This window comes from Bubalus kerabau, chromosome 3 (genome assembly GCF_029407905.1).
Source record: "Bubalus kerabau isolate K-KA32 ecotype Philippines breed swamp buffalo chromosome 3, PCC_UOA_SB_1v2, whole genome shotgun sequence".
Lineage (NCBI taxonomy): Eukaryota > Metazoa > Chordata > Mammalia > Artiodactyla > Bovidae > Bubalus > Bubalus kerabau.
This window is the reverse complement of record NC_073626.1, coordinates 27,660,777-27,680,980: the sequence shown is the minus strand read 5'-3', so window position 1 is coordinate 27,680,980 and position 20,204 is coordinate 27,660,777. Positions and strand designations below refer to the sequence as shown.

Sequence of the window (20,204 nt, the reverse complement as noted above, 5' to 3'; positions counted from 1 at the left end):
CCGGCCTTTCAGTTTCCACCCCTTTTATACACTTGCCACCAAAATTCTCCTATGAAATAACAGCTGCGCTCTTTCCACATCTGTAATAAAGCATACAACAGCATCCACACGTGAGCCTTGTGCTACTGTCCGCCTACTGCCACGTTCATTCATTCATTCACTCAATCATGCTTTCAAGAACGGTTTATACGTATCCCCCACTGTGTAGGCTTTCCTGGTGGCTCAGATGGTAAAGAAGCTGCCCGCAAAGTGGGATACCTGGGTTCAGTCCCTGCATTTGGAAGATCCCCTGGAGAAGGGCATGGCAACCCACTCCAGTATTCTTGCTTGAAGAATCCCCATGGACAGAGGAGCCAGGCGTGCTACAGTCCATGAGGTTGCAAAGAGTTGGACACAACTGACTAAGCGCAGCACAGCACCCCACTGGGTGCTCCCACATTATCCCAGGCATATGCTGTTCCCCTAGTACACAAAGCTTCTTTGAGCCTCAGTGCTTTTGTTTATACCGTTCCCTTTGTTAGGATTGCCCTTCTCTCATTTTCCTCTAAGTAAGTAACTGTTACTCAGTCATGTCTGATTCATTGTGACCCCATGGACTGTAGCCTGTCAAGCTCCTCTGTCCATGGAATTCTCCAGGCAAGAATACTGGAGTGGGTTGCCATTCCCTTCTCCAGGGGATCTACCTGACCCAGGGATCAAATCTGGGTCTCCCTTATTGTGGGCAGATTCTTCACCATCTGAGCCACCAGGGAAGCCCCATTTTCATCTAGAGCAACTCAGTCATCCCAGTGCAAAAGTCATTCCCTTTCTGGAATGTCCTGATGAGCTATCATCCTCTGTGTCTTCTCTAAATTTCAGACTTTGATCATAGTACTTGGCACATTGTTTTGAAATTACATGTGACCACCTGTAATGAGATAATATCCTAATACACACAGGGGTGTACTTTTTTCCTCAATGTCCTTCACCTCTATACTTCTCTCACCACTCAGTTGGAAGCTTTCTGAATGTACTACCCTCAGGGCAGGGCTATTACGGCCAAAATGAACAGAGAAAGGTTCACTGCACAGGTAAGAGCACCTATATGGACGTGTGGGATTCACAGCAAATTTATGAAGCTGATAGCTATGAGAGAAAATATTCTTTTAAATTCCAAGAGGCTGAGCACTTTAAGTACGAACATCAATGTTTATACCATAAGTAGAAGATTCAGGGGAGAAGGCAATGGCACCCCACTCCAGTACTCTTGCCTGGGAAATCCCATGGACGGAGTGGCCTAGTGGGCTACAGTCCATGGGGTCGCAAAGAGTCAGACACGACTGAGCGACTTCACTTTCACTTTTCACTTTCATGCATTGGAGAAGGAAATGGCAACCGACTCCAGTGTTCTTGCCTGGAGAATCCCAGGAACGGGGGAGCCTGGTGGGCTGCCATCTATGGGGTTGCACAGAGTCAGACACGACTGAAGTGACGCAGCAGCAGCAGCAGGAGACTCAGGAACGAAAAGAAGAACCCACTTATCAGTGACTCCAGCCCCACCCCAACCTACAGACTAAGTAAAAATTGCCCCCACTAAAGAGTGAAAAATGGCTTCCAGGCTCCTGCTTCTGCCCATCCTCAGACCAAGTTGCAGGTAGGAGTGAGAACTGATGTCCTATCTCCTCTCTGGAAGGCAGCAGAATGCAGATGTGCCCTGAGCAGCTGTTGTGTTTCAGTGAAAGAAGAAATGTGGTGTATCTGGGCAAGAGAGGGACCAGTGAGCCTCAGAGCAGTAGGGAGACCAGAATCCTGGGAACTTTGTGTCCTCAAGAAGCATAAGAGATGCTTGAAAGATCACCAGTGACCCCAGATGCAGTGACCACCATGGCTCTCGTGACCAGGGGCTCTGCAGGCGGCTGCTACCAAGACGGTTGGCTGCCCACCCACCATGTGCATTTCTTACTTTTCTTCATGTCTTCATTGGCTACCACAGTGGCCAATAGATGTTCACTTTGTAAAATAATACAGACAGGAAGATGGAGCAGTAAAGAGTTACCAGGCAATGTGAGCTCTGTTTGCACATTTTTCCTTAACTTACCTTGTAATCCCCAGGAATCATTAATAATAGAGTAACTCTCCAAGGCATGGAAAAACAGAGAGAAGACTGTTGGTGGCCAAGGGCAGAGGATGGGGGGAATGGACAGATTTTGGATGAATGAAACACACTTTCAGTTATGAGATTAATAAATTCTGAGGATTGAGTGTACTGCCTGATGACTATACTTATTAATAAGAATATCGTATTCTTGAAATTTGCTGAGAAAGTACATCTTAAATGTTCCCACCACACCCCCCCCACACACACAAAAATACCTAGGTGAAGGGATGGAGATGTTAACAAACCTTATTGTGGTTCTCATTTCTCCATACATACATGTATCAAATCATTACACTGTACAACTGAAATTTACACCATGTTACTTATCAGTTATATCTCAATCAAGCTGGAGGGGGGAAAAACTAACATTACCAAAATCATTCACAAATAATAATAGTAATTCTGACACTAGCACTCTGATGAAACATGAAAAATAAATGACAGCTATATAGAATTTCATAATCTTCAGGTTCACAAGGTTTGTGAATACAAGCTGAGACAGAACACAAAGATCTCAAGTGTCTTTCAACCATTAACAGTTTATTATATTAGCCCTTGATATATTAATTTTTCTCCCAGAATTTTATATAGTCAATACATCATAAATACCTGGCGAGTTTCCTTACAAGTATAAATATCAGGCCAACCTCATCTGTATTTAGCAATTTTAATAAACATGTGCTAGGCCCTTAGCCCCACCCTTTCCACCCGCCCCATCCTGCACAGCCCCTCCCACACTCTCTTACATGGTGGTTATGTATCAGTTGCACTTGTGAGCCAGAAGTCAGTTTTGCTAGCAGAGCCCCCACCCACTAACTGCATGACCAGGGAGATGGTCATCATAGCACATAAGCAGAATGGGACCTGCATTCTCTTCCATCTATTTTTAGGGGGTTGGGTCATTGGAACATCTCAGGACCATATAAAGATGCTGAAGCCCCAGAAAATGACTCTATCTAATACAAAATCTGGAGAATCCCGTGCAGATATTACGAAAAGACCTGGGAAGTGGAGAGAAATGGGAACCACGTAGGACTCATGACAGAGCTCTGGCTAAGGAGGGGCATTTCCACAGCTTCTTCAGCTGAGCTGATCTGCCACCTGATCTGCCATCGGGTCATGCAGGTGGCGGACCATGGGGGTGACGCAGGTGCAGCCCACGGTCACCAGCACCTTCTCCAGTTGGAACAAGCCAGGACAGCCATTTCGCTTCCTCCGGAGGACCAGAAACTCCTGCTGGATGGGGACGGAGTTCAGGGTCCTGTCTTCCTGTCCCTCCGCGTTGATGCAGCCCATGTGTCTGCACTGGGCCTCCGCAATCTCAGAGGGGAACCGGTTGGCGTCCCGGGTGATGCTGCAGGAAGAGCAGGGAGAAGTGGATGGTGAGATCTGGCAGGAAAGATGCACAAAGGATGGGGACCCTGTGGCACTGGGCGCCCACCTGCAGGAAGGCGATGCTGGGTAATACGGGGCCACAGCGCAGGCGCGGAACAGACATCCTGGACTCAGATGCCGGCCCCTGGCGGGGTGCTTAACTCCCTCAGTCTATGGTCCCTCAACCATAAAATGGAGATTCTCATATTCCTCTCCCTTGCAGTTGTTGCCAACACTCTGTGATAACAAATGAATATAAAATGCCATCACTGAAACATTGGCATCCATAAATGTTAGATCTTTTAGTTCCTTTTTTTTTTTTTTACATTTTTATTATGAGAGCCATCTTTCATCCTTTGGTTAGAGATTGAACATCACTTGGAGGTCCCCCAGTACACAGTCTCCAAAGCCTGCTGCTTGGGAAAGAAAACCAAAGCCCTGGGGGGTTGTGAATCCAATGCCTTCTTTCAATTTCTCCCTCGATTTCTCCCTCCTTGCCAGGAGGCATAAAGGCCAATCCAGCCGACTAGCCAGGTACATACTCCCTTCCGGAGGAAAGGAAATACATGCGGGCAGCCCCAGAAACACTTCTAATAGTCCCCAGACTCTGTTTTCATATTTCTATTTAGAGCATCTAAATGAATGCTTGGTACTAAGAATCTCTGTGTAAGACAAAATCCCAAGTTTGTACCCTGAACATCCCACCTAGCATCTTCCTTCCCCAACTGGCCTTTCTCCTCCACTCTGCCCTCTCCACTCCTTGAAGATGGAAATCCAATCTGAGTGGCTTTCTCTGAACTGACTTTTCTGGTCCCCCCCTTATCCCCACGCAGAGACCATTATGTGGGCTGCTTTAAAGAGCCCTCTCTTCCAACACAAAAAAAAGTTTCTCAGTTCCAAACCCAGGGCTGCATGAAGCAGAAAAAGGCAAAGCATCAGGAGAGGTTGGAAGCAAAACAGGCTTTTGAGCACATAGGAGGACTTAGCCCAAAGTAGCAAGAAAAGGGGAGCTCCCAGGGAAAGTGGGATTTCTGCTTTTAAGAGTCAATGTAAGGACTATTATTTTTTTCTGTATTTTTGAACTTATTTACTGTATGGTTAGAATAAAATTAACATGTTTTCCCTAAGACCATGGAGATCAGTCTCCTTGGCACGTACTTGTAATCCCAGGGGGAGATGGAGCGGTTCTGCAAGTTGCGTGAGATGAAAACTCCCTGGTTCCGCCTGCGGATACGGATGTCAACCTTCACAATGTGGTCCTCCACAGAGGGGCAGAGGCCAGAATCCCCAGGTCTGGGGGGTTTCTGAGCTGCCACCTCCCCCAGGAGGGTAAGCCACAATGTCAACAGCAGCAGGAACTTGACCTGGAAGTAGATGAGAATGAGGTTGGTTAGGGACTCTAGGGTCACTTGCTGACAAGAGACAGGTCATGCTTCAGCTGAACTCAGCATCCCTGGGACAGGATCAGGGCTCCTCTCTGAACTTAGATCGTCTCCTGGCAATGAACAATCAGACATGAAGATTCCAGGGTACCAACCTGAGAACTAAACTATTTGGCCTGGTGAATGTACCCTCCACAGTTCGAGAGCTTTTGAACAGGGAGACATGAGGATATCAGGATCTGAGACTGGGTTTAAATCCTGAGTCTCACCGAGCCTCTGCTTTCTCTTCTTTCCCGCCAGGGCATAACACTTGCTTTATAGTAATATTCACAGGATTTAAAAAAATGTTCTTTGTAATGCACTTATAATAAAAAATAGGGGCTTAAGAAATGATAGCTCTTAATTTCCAACCTCACATCCATGAATCCTCCACAAAACCCTTTGTCCCAGCCATTCCTGCCCCCCTACCCCCATCCATCTAAATCTCCCCCTTCCATCAAGGACCCACTCAGAAGTGGTCTCCTCCAGGAACTGTCCCAAAAGTAGTTCAATTAGAAGTATGTTAACTGCCCTCAAATGATAAAGCTTTTACCATCTAGCATTCAAGCAGCCCTTTTCTATTGTCTGGATATCTAGTATTTATGTTCACACACATCTTCACCTACAGGAGAATATGTCATAGAACAGGTGTTTCAAAATACTTTCTGGATGAATGAAAGAGCTGGTAGACGAGTGAATGAATAAAACAATTCATTTAAATTACCAACGTAGTTAAACTCAACGCATTAAGAAAAACACCGTGCAAACCCAAATATAGCAGAGTTCCCATGATCCACACTGACTGAAGGAAACAGGGGCATTAAGGACATACAACAGAGAAATCAACACACTTCTCTTTAGCTCCAGAACATTTATCTTTTATACTTACTTTGAAACATTGGTTTATCTGGTATTATAGGAATGCACAAAGAAAGCACTCTGTGAAAATCTAACTAAAATCAGAGCTAAAAATTTCTGCAGCTTCCCTTTGTCAGAACCCCACAGTGACCACTGACCCTCACTGGGAATGGACAAGGCTCATCAACGACTCTCAACATAATGAAGGTGAGTTGCCTTCATCCTCGGGGCTCCATGTTGGTCAGACTCACACCTTCTGTGAGTTAAGGTTGGGAAGGTGCCTAGACATGTTGGTTTAAATGGGCTTCACTTTTTATCTCTTGCAGATGCTGGAGGCAAGAAATGATAAGAGTAAACCAAAAGGTCATGATGAGAGTGCTGTACTAAGGTAACTGATACTAAAAAAAAAAAAAAAAACCTGTAAAGTGAGATTGACCCAGATAAGCCCAAATGGGTATAATTTGCCTCCAGATAATCAGCAGATGTCTACTTTCGTCTCCCGTAATCATTCATTCATTCAACAACTCTTTCTTATCTCTGGAGTCTGATGATAAAGGACATGAGCTCTGGAATCAGAAGTCCTGGGTCCACAACTTAGTTCCAGGACTCTCACCAGCTGCAACTGAGTTTCCTCCACCAGAAAATGTGGAGATTAAATGACAGGATCCATATAAAGCATGAAGAGCATGGTCGGGATGTGGAGAGTATTCAGTATAGGAGCTACTGTTAGTCGACCTTTCCCTAAAGATGGGAAAGATGTAGGATTTGCCCCGCTGTACCTTCTATCTACACAAAGCACTATGATCCCGTATTGCAAGACCTCAGTTCCCCAACCAGGGACTGAACCAGGGGTCACGGCCATGAAAGCCCGGAATCCTAACCACTAGGTCACCAGGGGATTCCTAGTGAACTCACCAGGAAGCACTGTGAAGTTTTAAAAAGTAAAAGGAAGCCTGCTTGGAAAAGAGGGTCCTTAGCTTTTTGAGCATCACTTCCTTAAATTTCTTGAGTAAATCCCTCTTTTGTGTCTCCTCTTTCATTTTTTGTGTCGTATTCACAGACTCATTTCTAATTTTCATTATTGAAGCTTTAGAGTAAGTGTCCCTTGGGGTTACCAGGTTTATCAATAATTACCAAATAGTGACTTATAATTCTAATGTCATTATTATATTTGCTTATATCTTTAGAGTATTATAGAAAACACTTTCACATCTCTGTAATCTCTAGATTCTCACACCTACCTTAAAGGATAGGTAGAGCTCATATTAGTTACCCCGATAAGGCAGGTGAAGAAGCTGTGTCTGATGCTCTCCAGCCTGCTAGTGCCAGTCTGAGGATTAGAACTAGGTGTCTGTGGTCAGTGTTGCCACAGCCCCTGAAGCTCATTACTGTTGTCATCAACATGGAGGCATCCACAGTGTTTCATCTCAGCTTTGTCTCACTAGAGGAGCCAGGCATTTTAAGCCATGTGACAGCCATGTCAGAATTGCGTAAGTGTTGTAGGTCATGTAGCTTTTTATCAGAAATCAGATGACATCTGCAAATCACTCTAGTGTGCTCCATGAAGCTGATGATCTGAAACTGTAGATTTCAGTGGTTATGAAACACAGAGCAGGGGCTGGATAAAATTCTTGCTGGTTCTCAAGAATGAGACACAGAAGAGCACTTCTCTGAGAGGCTCAGATTATTTTAGTCTCAGATTCTTCTGTGCTGGCTTTCCTGGTGGCTCAGTGGTAAAGAATCCACCTGCAATGCAGGAGATGCGAGTTCTGTTCCTGGGTGGGGAAGATCCCCTGGAGAAGGAAATGGCAACCCACTCCAGTATTCTTGCCTGGAAAAACCCCATGGACAGAGGAGCCATCAGGCTACAGTTAATAGGGTCACAAAAGAGTTGGACAACAATTCTTCTACACCATCTATGAGGCAGGCAAATGGACATCACGCCTTCTCTGTCTAATAGGAAACAGAGGTAAGAGAAAGCACCATCGTAAGGTGGGCAGTGTCAGGACACCGACATGCTCAGCTTAACCCTGTACTTACTCTACTGTGAAATCCCCCAGGAGAATATCTGAACGCTTGTCTCCTAACTCACCTGTGATTCGTGCTCACCCCCTCGTAGGGATGTGCTCCAGAACCCAGCCAGCTCCTAGTCCACAAGATTTGCCTTGCCTCTCTATTGAGGATATCCTGTGTGCCTGCACCTCCAATTTCTAATCCTATTATAATGTCCTTTGCCCTGTTATGTTTTTTGCTGACAGTCCAACAGATGTCCTTAGAGAAACCAGAAATAGACATGACTTTAGAACACAAAACTATCCAAAAAATTGTTTAAACACAATGGCTTTAAGTTCAGAAATCTTGCTTCTAAACCATTCAAGGGCAGAATGTTGTACTTGAAGTCATAAACCTAGATTCATGTCCCTTTTCTTGGGCATACAGTATCTGATGATGTTAAATCACTTAAATTCATTGAACTGTTGTTAACCTGTACAATGGAGAAAGCGGTCTCAATCCGCTTCATTAGGTTGGTGGGAGACTCAGAGGTAAAAATAATCACATAACTAGTATTAATATTTAATACTCTAATTTGAAAAGATACATACCCCCTAATGTTTATAGGGGCACTGTTTACAATAGCTGAAATACGGAAGCAACCTCGGTGTCCATCAACAGACAAATGGAAAAAGGAGATGTGACACATATATACAATGACTATTATGCAGCCATAAAAAAGAATGAAACAATGCCATTTGCAGCAATATGGATGAACCTAGAGATTATCACACTAAGTGAAGTAAGCCAGAAAGAGAAAGATAAATGTATGATATCACTTATATGTGGAATCTAAAATATGATACAAATGAGCTTATTTGCAAAACAGAAACAGACTTGCAGACATATAGAACAAACTGATGGTTACCAAAGGGGAAAAAGGGTGGGGGGAAAGATAAATTAGGAGTTTTGGATTAATATATGTACACTACTACATATACAATAGATAATCAAAAGGACCTACTGTATAGCACATGGAACTGTATTCAATATCCTATAATAAACCATAAGGGAAATTATGGTCTGTTTATTCAGTTATACATAGCTTCCCTGGTGGCTCAGAGGGTAAAGCATCTGCCTGTGATGCGGGAGACCCAAGTTTGATCCCTGGGTCAGGAAGACCCCTTGGGGAAGGAAATGGTAACCCACTCCAGTATTCTGGCCTGGAGAATCAATCCCTTGGACAGAGGAGCCTGGTGGGCTATAGTCCATAGGGTCGCAAAGAGTTGGACACGACTGAGCGACTACCCTACCCTAACTGAATCACTTTGCTGTATACCAGAAGCTGATACAACATTGCAAATCAATTATACTTCTATTTGAAAAAAAAAAATACTCACTGAATTCTTTCTCTGTCCTTATTGTTCATTATATTAAGTGGCTAAGTTAACTAGAAACTATGCCTGCAGAGATCTGCTATTTCAGAGTATGCATTTTATCATTCTCAATGATATCAATTAATCCTCCATAAGGAAGATGAGAGGATAATAAGTCACAGAGGAATAACAATGCACAGAGAGGTTAGGTAACTTATCCCATATCCCACATTTAGTAAGTGGTGAAACCAGGTCCCTCCCCCAGGAACTGTCCAAGTGCATCGCTAGGTGGTTTCACTCCCTGCATCCAGGGGCACTCCTTGTCTGCCAGTCATCTTGGGAGAATCATCACCCCTCTCAGGGCCCCAGCTTCCTTGGTTAAAATAAATCTATATAGATCCTAAAAGGCTGGCTAAGCTTCCCTGGGAGATAGGGCCAACTTAACTCTATAAGCAGAGACTATGTCCAGTTTGTGATGCCAAGAATTTCACAAGCTAATGCCAACCATGCCAAAGCCATTAGTAAAGAGCTATGGTTTTCACCCCACTATAACTTCTGGCTACTTTTTCTTTTTCTCCAACAGACCAGGGTCAGTATTAAAGTCAGCTCTGTGTTTTAAAGAAATGAAACCCCCAAAGACCCCAATCCAGCCTCATTCCTTAGAAATCTGCTCTCCTGAAATCCTAGGGCTAACTGTACCCAGGGGTGATCACCCAGGGGTGATCCTGACCACTCACCATGGCCGTGTCACACAGGACAGTCATCGTCATTTTGCTCTGGTCGCTTGCGTTGTGCAGGAAACTCCTTCTGTGCCTGAGTCGTCTTGTGTGTGCTAATGTGGTGTCAGCGAGAGTACCTGTCAGTTTTATAGCAATCTCTGTCCTTGTTTCAAGTGACCTGCTTACTGCCTAAGTTGTGGTTGCCCCAGAGAAACTGATGAATGTAGTGTTTTTTGTTTTTTCCTATTCCACTTCCTGAAGGGGAGTCGGGGGACTCTAGAAAAAGGGATGACGAAGAAAGGACCAAATCTTCCTCTCCTTCTGCCCGCACGCCACAGTCATTGCCCTCACTCTAGAGCAAATCTCTTAACTGATATACTACGGAGAGGAGCCAAATGACAAACTGCTGTCATGAGTTCTCATATTCTTCCCCCAAATGGCTAAGAATCTAGTCACGCACCTTCTGTTCTACTTTCCAGTCATGCAATGTGAAACGTGATTTAAGTGCACAAGTCATCCTTCGAGGAGACACAGTAGTAAACTATCTCTAGCTCCACTTTGTGAATGGAAAAACAAAACCAATGAAATGAGTGGCATCAGTGAGAGAGTAAGAGTTGATATCCCCAGGCGGTTAGTTTCATGGTTTCCCTGAAGTAACTCTGTTTTAACCCAGTGGTTAGACTTACTGGTGTTTAATAGACTGATAATCATTATTCATAGGACTTAAAAACAACCATTACCTTGGCTCTCTCTGAACATTATTTGATTTTTTTAACCAAAATGGATTAGCAAGTAGAGCCTTTAAGTCTCTGATGTGTTATTTTAAATGACCTGCAAAATATTAATTTATCTTAGTTCAGTGCTGGTCAACATTTATTAAGAACATGCTGTATGCTAGGCAGCATAGCCTAGGAATACACAGACATTTCTGAAATAGCAATAACTTACTTTTTTAAATGTCCATTGGGCTTAGTCACTCAGTCATGTTCGACTCTTTGTGACCCTTTGGACTGTAGCCCAGTCCATTTATAGTATAAGCCCTTCTTATACTATAAATCATGGACTAACACTGGGGACACATGATGAATATATGATGAACACACAGCTGATTATAGTGGAAGCTTTTCACTAACTGGCCCTGTACCACCCATGGCCCAAGCTATTACCAACTTTTAAGTTTCAGTAATTCACGTGAAGCTGTCATTCAACACACCTACTGAAGGAAAGCTACACGCCTCAAAATAGCCTGGAGTTAAAACTCCCTTCCAGATCCTCCCCACTATTCTATACAGAATAAAGAACTTTCTCCCCCAAAGAAAGGAATGGACATTAAGATTGATGACATTCAGCTGCCAGCCAATCCCAGTCTCCGGCCGGTTTCAGGAATTCCTTACCCCAGTTGTTGAAATCTAACTAATCAAAAATAATCATGAGGAAAAACAGACCCCCTCAAAATGATGCATCTCCACAAATATATGTTTTCTGTGTATACCTACTCTCTTCTTGACTTAGCACAGCAGCCCACTAATCTGACTGCTGCCCCTTCTCACCTCGTTAAAGGTGATCTGTTCCTGTAAAATGCCAGTCTCTTTTTTTTTTTTTTTCTTGAACCTCACCTTCTCTAACTCCCTTACCTTACATTTTTTGGTGCCAAAACCCAGGAGGTTGAGGTTCCTTCTTGTTCTCCATGGCCAGCTCTTCGGATCGTGGAAGCCTGCCAAGCTCACTTTCCTGCCCAGGCTTTCAAGACCTCCTGGAGAGGATACCCTGTGCCTTCGTGAGCAGTACAAGCCCTGTGTAAGGGCTTTATTGGTTTTCCATATACCCCGAGGAATATTGGCCTCCCTCTCTCTCTCTCTTTCTCTCTCTTCCTCTTTTCTTTCACTCTCTTTTTCACGAGACCAACCAACTCCAGGATAGAGGCCTTTTGCCATTTGACCTCCCTCCATCCACCACGAATTCTCGCCTGACCCAGTAGCCCAGGTAAGCTCAGACGGTACTCTAGGGTGCCATAGACTATTGTCCTTTCCGGGTTCCTGGAGAACCTTCTGGCCAAAAGGCCTTCTGGGGAGGTCCTTGGGGGATGCCCCTCCCTCCTTCAGAGTCTCTCTCTCCCTTAGTCTGGTCAAAGGATTAGGTGATGGATTAGGTGATGACCTTTTCTCTCGACCAGACAGTCACTAGCCATTTGCTATGGGATCAAGCCAGTCCATCCCATGGGACTCTCCCTTAAGCCTGTGTAAAACGAAACCTCAAGCCTCTGCTCTTGACCAATCTCAGGGTTCATAAACTGGAGTCACTTTGTACTCAAATTTGGCCTCAATACAAACTGGATAACCAAAACTGCTGGCCTGAGTTTGGGACTTTCAATTACAATATTTTATCAGATCTCACTAACTTCCTCGGATGGAATGGCAAATTGTCAGAGGTCCCCTATACTCAAGCCTTCTGGGACCTTAGAAGCTGTCCTTCTCTCTGCAAGGACTGTTCTACCTATCAAATCCTCCCCTGTTCTCTCTCCCCCTCCATTACAAAAGAATCCAAATCTAAAGCTCCTAAAAGGCCCCCTAAACCCTCAGCCCCCAATTTCCACCCAGCAGATAAGCCTCCTCCCTACAGCCCCAGAGATGAGGCTTCCGGAGACAACACCCCCACCCTCTAGCCCTTCCTCCTCCAAATCAGGAAGCAATGACCCCAAAGCCCCAAAAGAGATTTCCAACCCCCTCCATCAACCAGGACCCAAAACAAACACATGTTTCCTCTCAGGGAGGTAGCAGGACCGGAGGGCCCCACATGGGTTCATGTGCCTTTCTCAATTTCCGATATGAGCCAAATTGAAGAAAAATTGGGATCTTTTTCAGAAAATCCTGCTAGATATAGGAAGGAATTCCTCCGCCTTACACAAGCATATCATTTAACCTGGAATGATCTTTATTACATCCTAAATGCCACTTTAACCCCTGATGAAAAGGAACGGATACGGCAGGCAGTCCAAGTTCATGCTGATCAGCTCCATAACCAAGATAGGGTTAATCCAGTGGCTAATGATGCAGTTCCTTTAACTGAGCCACAGTGGACACATCAAGCTGGCAATGCTGGCCTCTGGTACCTACATCATATGATCACCTGTTTACTAGAAAGAATGCCAAAAAGCTCTCACATTCATGTTAACTACAGTAGGATTAGGGAAATGACTCAAGAAAAGGATGAAAATCCTGCCCTTTTTCTTTCATGGCTTACTGAGGCAGTCTAGAAACGCACAAACCTAGATATTTCTACCCCCGCCAACTCCTATACCTACACGTCCAGTTCACAAGTCAGTCAGCCCCCGATATTCACCGAAAACTACACCAGTTAGAAAAGGGCCCCAAAACCCCTCAGTGAGATTTCCTAGAAATAGCCTTTAAAGTTTTCAATAATAGTGAAAGTGAAGTCGCTCAGTCGTGTCCTATTCTTTGAGACCCCATGGACTGTAGGCTCCCCCATCCATGGAATTTTCTAGGCAAGAGTACTGGAGTGGGTTGCTATTTCCTTCTCCAGGGGATCTTCAGTAATAGGGAGGAAGAAGCAAAAAAGGAAAAAGAAAAGGAAAGAAAGGCCAAATATGCTTTATTTGCTGCTGCTATCCAAGAAAAAAATTCAACCCCTCTGGCCCGCCAACCTCGACCCACCCCTATGGGACCTAACCCCCCAGGACCCTGCTTCAGATGTAACCAAACAGGACACTGGGCTAAGTCCTGACCAAGCCCCTGGCCACCCACCAAACCCTGCCACACCTGCAAACAATGGGGCCACTGGAAAATGGATTGATTGTCCTCAGATGCTACCCACCAAATCTCAGGGTCCACCCCAGGCCCAACAACAATGGGTCAGGGGCCAGACTCTGGGGGGCCCTGGCATCCCAGACCATGGCTCCTAGGATGAGAGGGGAATTGACCCAATTTTGCCTGAGTTATTCCAGTGATGGAGTCCAAGCTCCAGACCCCAAGTCTGTCCCATACAGATGGACTCAGAGCTTTGAGTAATTGGCACAGTGGCCAAACACAAAGTCTCATTCCTAATAGACACTGGAGCAGCCTTTTCACTTTTAACCCACTTTAAGGGCCCTCTCCCAGAGAAGGCAATGGCACCCCACTCCAGTACTCTTGCCTGGAAAATCCCATGGATGGAAGAGCCTGGTAGGCTGCGGTCCATGGGGTCGCTAAGAGTTGGACACGACTGAGCGACTTCACTTTCACTTTTCACTTTCATGCATTGGAGAAAGAAATGGCAACCCACTCCAGTACTCTTGCCTGGAGAATCCCAGGGACGGGGGAGCCTGGCGGGCTGCCGTCTATGGGGTCGCACAGAGTCGGACACGACTGAAGCGACTTAGCAGCAGCAGCAGCAGCAAGGGCCCTCTCCAACCTTCAGAAGTGGCCATCGAAGGGGTCTCAGGCATCCCTTTTTATCCCCAAATAACCCCTCCTCTCCCTTGTTCCTTTGACAAAACAACACTAACACATTCTTTTATAGTGGTTTCTCAATGCCCAATGGCACTAATGGGACATGATCTTCTGGCTAAGCCACAGATTTCTATAAACCTTCCATTCTTAGATCCCATATCAATTCTTTGCATCCAAATGGCACCTGAACCCATGGCCGGCCCTCACTCCCAAAACCTGCTCCCTGATCTTCCCCCGATAGATCCTCGGGTCTGGGACACCAAAACCCCATCAGTAGCTTGACACCATTCCCCTATACAGGTTTTTCTTAAAAATCCCTCTCAGGTCATAACTCAAACTCAGTACACCCTGACCAAAGAATCCCGAAAAGGACTTACACCAATAATCTCCCGATTGCTCAAAGCTGGCCTTTTGCAGCCTATCTGTTCTCCTCATAATACTTCTATACTGGCAGTCAAAACGGAACCGCACTCCTGGCGTCTAGTTCAAGATCTTCGCAAGATCAATGAGGCCATAATACCCGTACATCCCGTGGTCACTAACCCCTACACCCTTCTCTCACATAGTCCCCCTGACATACTCTACTTCACAGTATTAGACCTCAAAGATGCTTTAATTACTATACCTCTACACCACTCTTCACGGCCCCTATTTGCCTTCACCTGGACGGACCCAGACACATATCAATTTCAACTATTAACTTGGACTGTTTTACCACAGGGGTTTAGAGATAGCCCTCATTTTTTCGGTCAAGCCCTCCAAAGAGACCTACAAACTTTAGCCTTAGGCTCTACTACCTCACTCCAATATGTAGACGATTTACTGTTATGTAGTTCCTCTCACCGTAACTGCCTAGTCCACACTGCAACAGTATTAAATGCCCTAGGCAACTGGGGCTACAGAGTCTCACTCTCCAAAGCACAAATTGCTTCCACCACTGTCAGTTACATAGGATTGCTTCAAACTCCCACATCCAAAATAATTCCAGCTCAGAGACTTGAAGCATTGACACAGACCCCCAGGCCCCAAACCAAGAGGGAACTTCTTTCTCTATTAAGTCTATTAAACTTCTTCCTAATATGGGTCCCAGATTTTGCCCTCCACGCAAAACCTCTCTACCAGGCTACTCGAGGAAACGTAGATGAACCCTTATTGGCCCCCACCTCTCTCCACACACCAATACAAACTCTTATCAAACATTTACTACAGGCCCCCTTCTCTTTACTTACCTGATTACACCAAGCCTTTTTCCCTTTTTGCACATTCTCGACAAGGATATGCCTTAGGGATTCTGTGCCAGAAATGGGAGGATATGTGGGGACCTCTAGCTTACTTATCCAAACAAATCGATCTCATCATGCTCGGATAGCCACCTTATCTCCAGACCTTAGCTTCAACTACCCTCTTAATACCCGATGCCCAAAAACTAACCCGAAATGCTCCTCTACCTGTATGCTCTCCTCATTCCTTCAAAGATTTGCTCTCTCATCAGGCTTTCCTTTCTCTGCCCCCTGCTCAACTATAGATCTTCCACACACACCTCCTCGACCCATCCCTTTCTTTTATGCCCTGTAAACCTCTTAATCCTGCTAGTTTACTCCCTACACCAGATCCAGAAGCAGAACACCTACCTTATGACTGTGTTCAGATCTTAGATATGACACTTAATCCCTTTGAACATATAACCAATCAGCCCCTTACTGACCCCACAGTCCCATCCTGGTTCATAGACGGCAATGCCCAGAAACAAGCCCCATTTGGGGCTGGATACGCTATAGTCCAGGGACAACCTGACAAAGTTATTCCCCCTCACCTCATCAAATAAGTCACACTCCCAGCTCACACATCCTCACAGCAGGCTGAACTGATAGCTCTTACACAAGCCTTGACCCTAGCCAAAGACCAAAAGGTAAACATTTATACTGACTCCAAGTATGTCTATAACATATTACATTCTAATATTATAATCTGGAGGGAGAGGGGATTCCTAATGCAAAAGGGAACACCTATTCTTAGTGCTTCTTTTATTTCTGAACTCCTCCATGCAGCTCAGCTCCCAAAACAAGCTGCTGTGATACACTGCTGGGGACATCAGCGGCATAGCCCTATCTCCTTTTATAACAACATAGCAGATCATGAAGCAAAGCGGCAGGCCGCCTCTGTCAGTTCTGTCTTTACTATAGCACAGATTGATGAGCCTGACATCCGCACACTACTTTCATATTTACATTCCCTTTTCCACCCCTCTGCAAAAGTACTTAAGACTTTCCTTCAGAACTTTATTGAGTTAACTAAGGACTATGTGATTTATTTAAATAATCTGACCCAAACTTGTACCACTTGTCAGCAGACAAATCCTAATTCTAACATTCGCCCCCCTCTGTCCCCACCCACCAAATTCATGGACATCTTTCCCGCACAAGACTGGTAGGTAGATTTCACCCACATGCCACTCATAAAAAGGGTTAAATTCCTCCTAGTCTTCGTAGATACATTTTCTGGATGGATTGAAGCTTTCCTGACTACTAACAAATGAGCCCCTACTGTGGCTCACCTTATTCTTACTGAAATCCTCCCCAGGTTTGGAATGCCTTCCTCCCTCCAGTCTGACAACGGCGGGGTCGGGGTGGGGGGGGTGCGGGGGCGGGTGCTGAGTTCACATCCCAAATCACCCAAAATACTGCACAAACCCTTCAAATTCCTTGGAAGTTTCACATTCCTTACCACCCCTGGTCCTACAGTAAGGTTGAGAGAGCCAACCCGGTCCTAAAAGAAACTCTGACCAAATTAACAATTGAACTTCATCAAGATTGGACTAAACTAAACTCTTCCCTTTAGCCCTCTTAAAGGTCTGGGCCTTACCAAAAAAAACTCTAAATATCAGTCTGTTCGAGGCCGTGTATGGGAGGCCCATAGTACCTTTAGGAGAAGGGGACAACAGAGGATGAGATGGCTGGATGGCATCCCTGACTCAATGGACGTGAGTGTGAGTGAACTCCGGGAATTGGTGATGGACAGGGAGGCCTGGCGTGCTGCGATTCATGGGGTCACAAAGAGTCGGACACGACTGAGTGACTGAACTGAACTGAACTGAACTCCCATGATGGTCTCAAACTGCCATCCCACCTTCCTTTTCCCTTGCTTGCCCAGATATGAGATGCCCTTTGGCAACATATGGATAACCTAGTCCCTCGACCACACCCCAATCTCCCATACCCATGCCTCCACATAGGAGACAAAGTCTACATGACAGTTCAGTCCCACTCAGATCTAACCCCAAAATGGCAAGGACTCTACACAATAATTCTACTGACCCCTACTGCTGCAAAATTAAAAGAAATCACCCCCTGGGTGCACATTACTTGACTAAAAAAGGTTATGCAGCCCAATGATGAGAATGCTTACCATATTAATTCTTACCAAGTTTCTCACACAGGCCCTACAGCTCTAAAGTTCTCACGGCTTCCACTGGCCCCAACTGATGATGGATGAGCCTATCGGTTCATTTGTATCATGGCTACAGTTATTTCTGGAACAACTCCTGGCATATATCTGGGTTGTGAGTCCTCAAGGATCCATGTTCAAGCAATGTTGAAGACTACATCTTCACCCAGTGGCTGCAAGGAACCTTTTATAACTTTTATCCTTTTGAAATCCAATTCTTCTTCATAGTAGTCTATCTTATATTCACTTTGCCAAATGTTGGTTAACATCTTCTTCTTATCTTCTTTCTTTTCTCTGACCCAAGAACACTTTCAAAACCCTAACCTTAACTATCTATTCTGGACCCTTAATTTAACTCATACTCTCCTCAATGCTTCTAACCCACAGTTGGCTAAAGACTGCTGGATATGTCTATCCATAACTCCTCTGGGAGATTCAGCCCTCCCCACATCCATCCTTGACTGGACCACAGGTAACATATCTCTACACCACTTACACCATGAGGAACGTTTATTCGTCTCATATCTTAAATATCTTCACACTAATAATCAAATCTGGAATTCAGACAAACTCTTAGAATCTTTACTCACTGACCTTCCCTTCTATAACAGAAAACCTCCAATAGGAGGCCCTATCATCCAGAGAGTAACACTATTACAACCAGCTCCTTTTTGCATATCTAGAAACTCCTGAAACAGCTCATATGATCAACCCGTGGGCATAATCCCTAAACCCATGTGTAACCATACCTCCACATTATACTTTGCCACTGGAAAGACTATATATAATGTTTCTGGTGCTACAGGACGGATCCCCTCAGCATATCCCTCCATTTCTCCCATTGTTGGAGCCACCATAGAGGGGTCACTGACCACTCTTGAACGAACGATCAAAACCCCGCCCCACCACCTGTCTCCTCTTCGCCATCGACTTCAGCTGTTGTATTGTGACACCTGGCCTGTTTTTCTTATATGGGGTGTCTACATACCTCTCTTTACCTACTAATTGGACTGGAATCTGCACCCTGGTATACCCCAGTCCAAACATTTTTATAACCCCCAATGATCAACCCCTACCTATTCCTCTCATTCATAAGCCAATGAAACAAGCCATTCATTTCATTCCCCTCTTAGTGGGACAAGGGATAGCAGCTGAAGTTGGAACAGGAACTGCCGGCCTAACCACCTCCATCCGAAACTACCAGCACTATCTAAAGACCTATTAGACAGCCTCCAGGAAATAGCCCAAGGTCTAATGACTATCCAAAATCAACCTGATTCCTTGGGAGCCAGTGTTACAAAATAGAAGGGGATTAGATCTACAAACTGCAGAAAAAGGAGGTTTGTGCCTTTTTCTTTACGAAACCTACTGCTTCTATGCCAACCAGTCAGGTATTGTCTAAGAAGCTGCAAAAAACCTTACAGATGGAGCCTCTCGAATCCACCAGAGATTAAGCAACTCCTGGCAGTCATGGTTGATGAATTGGAACTGGATGCCTTGGGTTTTGCCCCTTCTAGGACCATTCATATTCATTATCTGCAAATTCACATTTGGACCTTGTTTGTTTAATCTTTTCCAGGGATTCCTCCAGGAACGAATCTGAGCCATTTCTCGAGATCAAGTCAAGACTGTCCTTCTGCTTGAGACCCTGGCAGCTAGGATAGAAAATCAACACTATTGGGCCTTAGACTTCCTTCCTGCCTCCCAGACCACAAACCCCCGACCCTCGTTTACCAGCATGAAGAAGCCCTGAACATTGACAACGCCCATCTCTCTTTCTCTTTTTATATGTTCCTTAGGGTCTGGAATGAAGGAAAACTACATGGCTCAAAATAGCCTGGAGTTAAAACTCCCCTCCAGATCTTCCCCACCATTCTATAAAGAATAAAGAACTTTTTTCCCCGAAGAAAGGAATGGACATTAAGATTGTTTACATTCAGCTGCCAGCTGATCCCAGGTCTCAGGAATTCCTTACCCCAGTTGTTGAAAGTTAACTAATCAAAAATAATCATGAGGAAAAACAGACCCCCTCAAAATGATGCATCTCCACACATATATATTTTCTATGTATACCTACTCTCTTCTTGATTTAACGTAGCAGCCCACTAATCTGACTGCTGTCCCTTCTCACCTCATTAAAGGTGATCTGTCCCTGTAAAGTGCTGGTCTTGTGTTTTTTTGTTTTTTTTGTTTTTTCCTTGAACCTCGCCTTCTCTAACTCCCTTACCTTACTCCCACAGCTAGGACACTACACACAATTCCAGGAGCCTGCAGAAAGAGACAGCAGAAAACTCTGTAGTTGTATGAATGAGTTACACCAAGCCTCCATGTTGTGAAATATTATAGCTGCTCAAACATCAAAGTTAGTAAGGTTTTTGTTTGCCCTCCCACCTGCTGTGTTACAGGTAATAGACTCTACTAGTAGACTCTCTACCTTA

The 20,204-nt window shown here is 44.9% G+C and overlaps 1 protein-coding gene across 1 annotated transcript; it reads right to left on the bottom strand.

Annotated features, from left to right (window-relative positions):
- Positions 1-2,389: 2,389 nt before the first annotated feature.
- IL17F (interleukin 17F) lies at positions 2,390-18,643 on the bottom strand. Its single transcript, XM_055574656.1, has 3 exons — positions 18,516-18,643; positions 4,670-4,875; positions 2,390-3,491 (listed from the first exon to the last, which is right to left on the bottom strand). Exons 1-3 carry the CDS (start codon positions 18,621-18,623, stop codon positions 3,218-3,220), a joined length of 588 nt encoding a protein of 195 aa, XP_055430631.1. The 5' UTR covers positions 18,624-18,643; the 3' UTR covers positions 2,390-3,217.
- Positions 18,644-20,204: the final 1,561 nt, after the last annotated feature.

Excerpts from the sequence above, each read along its gene's own strand:
- IL17F (XM_055574656.1), bottom strand. The coding sequence starts at position 18,623 with ATGGTGGCTCCAACAATGGGAGAAATGGAGGGATATGCTGAGGGGATC. Across the intron at positions 4,876-18,515 it reads TGGCAAAGTATAATGTGGAG|GTCAAGTTCCTGCTGCTGTT; the intron begins GTATGGTTACAC and ends ATCTACTTCCAG. Across the intron at positions 3,492-4,669 it reads ATCTCCCCCTGGGATTACAA|CATCACCCGGGACGCCAACC; the intron begins GTACGTGCCAAG and ends CTCTTCCTGCAG.